The sequence below is a fragment of the Ylistrum balloti genome, unplaced genomic scaffold, assembly GCF_031769215.1.
Source record: "Ylistrum balloti isolate Yb309-2 unplaced genomic scaffold, AGI_CSIRO_Ybal_v1 Utg371122, whole genome shotgun sequence".
In the NCBI taxonomy this organism is placed as follows: domain Eukaryota; kingdom Metazoa; phylum Mollusca; class Bivalvia; order Pectinida; family Pectinidae; genus Ylistrum; species Ylistrum balloti.
This window is the reverse complement of record NW_026782616.1, coordinates 12,536-19,699: the sequence shown is the minus strand read 5'-3', so window position 1 is coordinate 19,699 and position 7,164 is coordinate 12,536. Positions and strand designations below refer to the sequence as shown.

The 7,164-nt window shown below is 37.0% G+C and overlaps 1 protein-coding gene across 1 annotated transcript; it reads right to left on the bottom strand.

Annotated features, from left to right (window-relative positions):
- Positions 1–3,806: 3,806 nt before the first annotated feature.
- LOC132560825 (uncharacterized) lies at positions 3,807–6,945 on the bottom strand. The gene is made up of 4 exons (XM_060225515.1): positions 6,729–6,945; positions 6,008–6,136; positions 4,908–5,723; positions 3,807–4,711 (listed from the first exon to the last, which is right to left on the bottom strand). The coding sequence occupies exons 1-4, from the start codon at positions 6,943–6,945 to the stop codon at positions 3,807–3,809; spliced, it is 2,067 nt and encodes a 688-aa protein (XP_060081498.1).
- Between the last annotated feature and the right edge of the window lie 219 nt (positions 6,946–7,164).

Below are 7,164 nucleotides of genomic sequence, written 5' to 3'. Positions count from 1 at the left end.
TTCCGTGTTTTGGAAACCAGATTTTAAATAACGAAAAAATTGTTTCTAATATATCAATTCAGAACTGTTAGTAGCAGAAATACACTTGAAACTCGCATTTTATCTTATTTCCATGCATTATACAGTATCCACACGACAGTCACAAAATATTGCTGCTTATGATTGAAATGGACGGAGAGAAAAAAACCTACCTAAAAAATATCTATTACTGAATAAAACCTCTACATCACCTGTCATCTAATGTCGAGTAAATATTGGTTCTTCAAAATACGTGTAACCCATTTCCCAACGAAAACTGATTAATGTGTTGTCCTGTAAAAGTCTAGTTAATCGGAGCAATGAATTCGAGACATACGTTACGGCGGTCAATAAGGTGACCTGATTGGTGAACAGTGAGCGAAAAGATTACATTTTATTTCAAACTTAAAACCTTAAATTTGATTGAGAAACTAGTCCCATCTCCCATGTATTTCATTTCAATTGGTACATTTGACAATGAAGAGAAAACATTTATAAGCCTACAATATACTCCTGCACGTGGATCTGTATCACGTGTCATATTTGTGATGCCATTGAACTAAGAAAAGAGCCATACTTTATATACATTTGGTTCCGATTGTCGTATTTCATTAGATTTTATGTTCCCTAAAATGAGGCTGTGAGATATTTTAAAATTTCCTCATTGATCAGTGAATAAACTTTCCTTCGGGTGTTGTCTTTTACGCTGGTTATATGTTAAGTGATTCTTCCTTGTTGCGACTGTATAAAGGAGAAATATCCTTTACAAAAACTACTGACTACGACGGCTGTACTTGGTTATAGCCGTGCTACTAGATCGATACAGTTTGCGATTGTTAAACAAGGTCTATTTAAGGTGTAATTATCTTATTTTTGTTACAGTCATAATAACACAGTGTTTTGAAGGTTTGACCTCGAGCAATGTGCCGGACAAAAACACAAATGTAATTGCATATAATAAAACCATATACATGAATAATTTGCCAAGGTTTAATTTGAACTTTGCAAAAACATGTACAGTATTCGCCCTTGTCAAAGGCATATAAAGGTCGAGGATCGTTTCCATCTATATAGTCTTAAGTGAGATTTCATTTCTTTAGATATTTCATTAAATGTCAGCTTTGATAATTGAGCTGGTCGTCCTAATCCTGGCTCTCATCTACCTCCCTCTAACTGATTGGGCCATCATTATTAACACTACCTAATACATTAATATTTTCTTAACCTTAAGTAATTCAATTCGATTTCAATTCATCTCAGATCCTGTTAATCAGCGATTTTCTAAACTATATATTACTAGAACTAGAGCCAGCATTATCTGACACGCTATGAGAAATCAATTATACTGTATATAACATAGAAAGGTTACGAATGAGATCACCAGAGACAGAAAACCTTTCCTGAATTCGTTTCCAAAAATTCTTCAGACAGGAATATGACTAGAATGTGGTCAACAATAGTTACGATGGAGTAAAAAACGGTAAGGTTTTTAGTTTTCATGTTTTTAGTTTTCACAAACAACAAAGTTTTGTTTGAAATGCTCATGTGGATGTCAATGAGTTAAGTTCACTTGAAGTTATTGGAGAATCTAATACATTACAGTCGGTTATTTTCAAGATATTCATATTTTCACGAATCAAAATTTCGCTCTGTGTCATTAACTGGAAATCCCATTTTTGCGAATAGACGAGCTATGTGCGTGCTATTATGGAGTGACTATAAACAGTCGACTCATATTGTCTCAAAGTCACAAAACCATCTAGTAAAAGGATGTATGCATCACAAGTCTTCAGTCTTGAGTATGTAATGGTAATCACGATTTCCGTGAACGGCAGACAGATCAACTTAGACCTCCGAGTTTCTAGAGATACAGATTGCTTAAGGTACCCCGATTACCCTTCCGGAACGCTCGGTCTTATTTTCCTCGTCCTTTTTATAGGTCCGTGTGTAGAGCTTTCGTTTCACCGATTTTGATTTTTAATCAAATATTCATATCTATTTGTATTATATAAGGTGGTTTTCACAAAAACTGTGTGATCGCTCGGATCCAGACAGTTTGTTGTTCACTGTTAGACACCCAAAACATGGTATAACTGGCAGATGGTCCATGAACGTCTAAATGATGATTATTTTCGTACAGGAATCAGATATCCGGGTAAAGCTAAAAGTTTTTTTACACGTCATAGATAACAAAATAGGTTACATCATCCATATTACATAGATTAAAAACCTTCAATGACTGTGGATAACGTACAAAACACACGTGTTTAATGACATATGTTATGCCACATTTACATCTTAGTGGATTTACATCTGTTGTAGCAGATAAGTTACCCGAGTTTCAATCGCTAAAAGATACATTGATGCTTCCTGAATCGAACATTCTGAGCAGCAAGTGTTGCGAACACATTGAGCTAATTAAAAAGAAAACGTAGAAATTGCTCTATAGATATCAAAACTTCCTAATTTACTTGCATGGTAATAATCACGATTTGTATGAACACAGAAGTAGCAAAAATCCTGCACAAAACAAGTGTTGTCTTGGTGTATAATTAAACACTTTAAAAAAATATAACGATTTTTGACACTATTAAATACGTATCTGTTTATTACAAAAAGTAGGTAGTTACATTCTATTATATGTAATGCTTTGGTTAGATGTAATCCAGAACAGGCCATTTGAATTTGAATTGGAGACTTGATGGCGATATTTCATCATGTTGTGCGGATTTTTATTTTCTTTTAATTTTCTTTCGTAATTTATGCAGATAGTGGAGAATAGCAGCACCGTTTTTACTGATACCCAAATGAATATAGTAAGGGAGAATGCTTCCTTTACGATGTTCATCAAATTAAATCATATATGTCACAATGTTTAACAATTGTAAATCGTGAAACGGAGAATCGATACCGTTTCGTAGTTTTCTGGTTTTGTTAAAGCCCCAATATACGTAAAAATCACTATAAAAAACAAACTTTACCTTATTTTCCCCGTAATATATGTAACAAAACAAATACTTTCCTTTAATTAAAGAAAATAAAACTGTTTTCAATTTAAATAAAAATTGAAAAAATCGGAAAATAAACAATGTGGGACCCACAATAATTCATACATTACCGATCGTAGCGATGACATTGCGCATGCGCATATTCCGCGTGTGTAAACATGGCAGACACAGTACAGACGTTCACCAGTCGCTTCCTTTTTTCCCAATCATACATCAGGCCAGTTCTGATTTCTTACGTTATAATTGTGCGTCGTATCGTTTCTAAACTAATTATTCCTTCTAATAATTTCCCAAAAACTGAATGTTTATCACAGGAATACCTAAAGTCTACGACAAGACTTCGCAAACAATGTTTGTAAACAAAAACTTACCGTAGACATATCTACATGTGCTTCCTCTATAAGTATAAACCTCAACTCTCGCGAGATCAGGTCATGAACTTTCCGACGTGGTTCGGCAACAAATGGGTGTGTGTTTACAAATAGCGAGTTTCAACTGCTCATATATCAATACTTATGCACAAAGTCATGGTAACTATTGTTTGAATAACTTAATTTTAACTACATCTTAGAGAATATCTCAATAATTATGTGTGATTCTACACTAAATGTTTGGTGAATGTTACGTATATTGGGGCTTTAAGAGTAAATCACTCAGAAATTTACTTTCATGAGAGTTGTCTCCCATTAATCGTCCAATTGTGGAATAAGTAAAAGAAAATCGAATTTCTCTGTCCTTTGTTAAGGTGTTTCATTTTATTAAAAAAAACTTTCTTTTCCACTATTGTTGGAAAGACATTGATAAGAAAAAGTCCAAGATTCCTTCCAGTTTTAGTATAGACTTGATTTGAGACGGGAGATTAGAAACTCGGACAAAGTCATGTATCTTGTATCCAAAATGGCTCCGAACAACATCACGTGATCTTAGGACCAGCGACTTCGGCGTCGACAGATAAATATGAATTTGGTCTAATATATCACGTGACACAGTGTTACTGTCATGTAATGAATTAAGGAGTTTTCGGTTGCATTTAGGTATGGAGTGTGCATGTTTTAACAGAAACACCAAATGACAATGTAAATGTGGAAATGAAAAAAGAAGCTGATGAAGAAGTGACTCTTCAGGACGACTTCGAAAAATGTTCACATTTGCATACAGGAGCTCCCCTAGGAGCCTAAGCGACAGGAAGGTCGTAAGACAGTTCCGGCCGAAGAAGGGGTCAGCCCCGGCCATGAGCAGCTGCCGTACCACAGAATAGGCTTGAATCTCAAGAGCTGTGTAGAGTGCCGTTTTCCCGTTTACCGACTCACGATTTACATCATTTCCATGTTGTAGCAACCGAAGAATGAGAGCAGATTTACTATAATAAAAGCTGGTGATGTACTCCCCAAATAACATCACTAATGGTGGGTAGTTCTGTATAGCATCGCTATCATACGCAACGCCAGCATTCTCTAGGAGTAGGGCGCAATCATCAAAGTGAAGAGCTCGAGCCCAGTTAAGGGCTGTATACTGTTTGTACCTTTGGTTGGTAGGGACATGTTCACTGCGGAGCAAAACTTCAATCATTCTTGTAGAATTGTTCAGGACGGCCTGAATGATTATTGGAAGTCTGAAACAGGATTTTTTCTTGGACAACATCTTTTTGTAATTTTCGAGGATGTAGGCCGTCACCGAAGTATTATCTGCAAATTACAAAGGATATCAATAGTTACGTAACAAAAAAACATATAGTAATTATAACTATCATGAATAGGATTGGTAAAATTTTGAAACATACATGCGAGTGTTGAATAACAATTGCTACGCTCACATGTACGTAAGGCAAATGTGTACCATGTGACAAGAGAGTTTTATTGGTGTAACGTTAAGTTTACTAACCATAACATACAGCATAATATAGCATATGGCGACAGTCTACACCACCGCATCGAAGAATCTCTTGAACCACAGTGTTGTCAGCCTGTAGGAGCATATCCTTGATGACTTCGTCCTTCCTTACCAGGCATGAGCACGTGAAAAATCCATCCAAGAAACAGAAAGGAGACAATACGGCTCCTTTCTTACAGAGACATTTTATACACTTCATTCGTCGGCATTTGATAGCAACAAGCAAAGCGCAGTTAATATCTCTGGGGTGTGTGACATAGTAAGTTTTACAGCGACCAGCGGAAATGAGGATTTTCAGAGATCGAACGTTGTCCTCCTGCACAGCCAATCGAATGGTGTCATGGAGAACTTTTTTATACATCACCGAGCAAGCCATTGGCGAACTGATGTGTGACGTAAGAACTCCCAAAAGCTGGTCTTGTCTGTGGAGTACTGCCAGGTAATATGGGTCGACCATGTGTACAGAGGTAGTCATTTCGTCACATCCCAAAATGTAGGGTGATCGGATTCTTTCTTGTAGCGCATGCGCAATGTATTCTACAACTTTGACCTTACCAAATGTACTTGCAATATGGACGGCAGTGAAACCGGCCAGAACCGCATCGCCACACTGCTCTGTCTGTAAACTGTTGGCACTATCGTCGGTGGTTTGTAAAGTTGAAACTTTATTTTCGGCTGCGAACATGTGAGGACAGCGTCCACGTTCAATGATAGTCTGAAAGTTTTGAAGAGTGTTTTTCCTAGCTGCATCTCCATCAAACGCGAGTCTTTCAAAATTGGTGGAACAAACACATCCCTTTGAGCACACTGTAAAACACAAATGGCGATTGATAGTTACAGGTGCCACACGTGTGTTTCACGGCGTCCTTCAATAAAGTCATGTCGAAAATAGTTCTGTTGTTCAGTGAACGCCTTTAAAAAGTTCTATGGTAAAGGAAATTAAATAGTATATGATAGAAACATAAAATGCGTTTCCTTCAATGAGAATGCGCTTTTCTATTGTTTAAAGGTATACTATTCTTATCACAAATTACTTTGATAGTCTAACGTTAATGTGCAATAAGACAAAACGGTGACAGTGATATACTTACCAACAGTAATTCTTCTACTGATCAGCCTCACGTCTTCTTTCATTAACTTGATAATTTCTTTAGACGGTTTATCAATGAGGTCCTGTGTCCAACGCCACGCTAAATCCTGCTCTGTCATGTCAGCTTCTCCTTCGTAATGCAAACCCAACATATTAGTAAAAATATAATGTAATGGCGTCTGCTATGTAAATATACGTGAATTTTTAATTAGACGACAACGCCAATATTATCAATAGGTAGATTGTTTTCTGGGCCAATCAACCTGTAAACAGCAAATGCTACGTTGGGACTGGATCTCCTTGTACTTGGTGCCTACTTCACTGAACACAAGGGGAGAGGTCCGTTACATGTTATCAAGAGAGGTAATGGAACCCGCCAGATAAAATGCCTACGACAGCACGGGACAGTTTGTGATTCCGAAGAGCACAAACCGCTCCAGATAGGGTTTAAACAATTCTTCAATCGCTAAGCACTTTTAACCCATAACAAAACAGTGGTTCAGTTTAGCGAAAGTAAAAAGAAAAAAATACCATTTCTGCAAGTAAAGAAATAAAGGCGCAAATATATCATTACATGTACAAAATGATATTATGGATTGATCCAATGGCGTTCTTTATTACACGAGTTGTTCAATAATTTATTACGTGACATTGATTAATATACTCTCTGCTAATAGAGTTGACCTGATATAACTCCCCCTAGTCTATTCCTATTTATATACCGTGTTTATCCATGGCTCCCTCTGGGGCCTCACCGTGCAGTACAGGTAGCTTTGACGTGACCCCATCTGATGCCTCTTCAGCCATTACAATCTGTTTGCAAGATGCCCCATCTGATAGATCTGCAGATATCATGTCCTGATTGGGTAGATCTTCTCTAATTTCTTGTGATATACCTTCTTTGGACTTGGCCCCGTCTGAAGTTTTTTCACTCGTCATATTTTGTCTTATTGTTTTATTTTGGTTCCGTCGTCGCGCGCTTGTGATGTTTTCTGATACCAATCCGACATCAGACACTTTTGCAATGTTGTCATGCTGATGCCACTTCAGTCATCATATACTGCCACATCAGATACTGTTGTCCTGCTGTCATGCTGATGCCACTTCAGTCAGATATGTCATCCTTCATCTCCAAAAAGATGCTACTTCATTCATATA

Excerpts from the sequence above, each read along its gene's own strand:
- LOC132560825 (XM_060225515.1), bottom strand. The coding sequence starts at position 6,945 with ATGACGAGTGAAAAAACTTCAGACGGGGCCAAGTCCAAAGAAGGTATA. Across the intron at positions 5,724-6,007 it reads CAGTAGAAGAATTACTGTTG|TGTGCTCAAAGGGATGTGTT; the intron begins GTAAGTATATCA and ends TGTGTTTTACAG. Across the intron at positions 4,712-4,907 it reads ATATTATGCTGTATGTTATG|ATAATACTTCGGTGACGGCC; the intron begins GTTAGTAAACTT and ends TGTAATTTGCAG.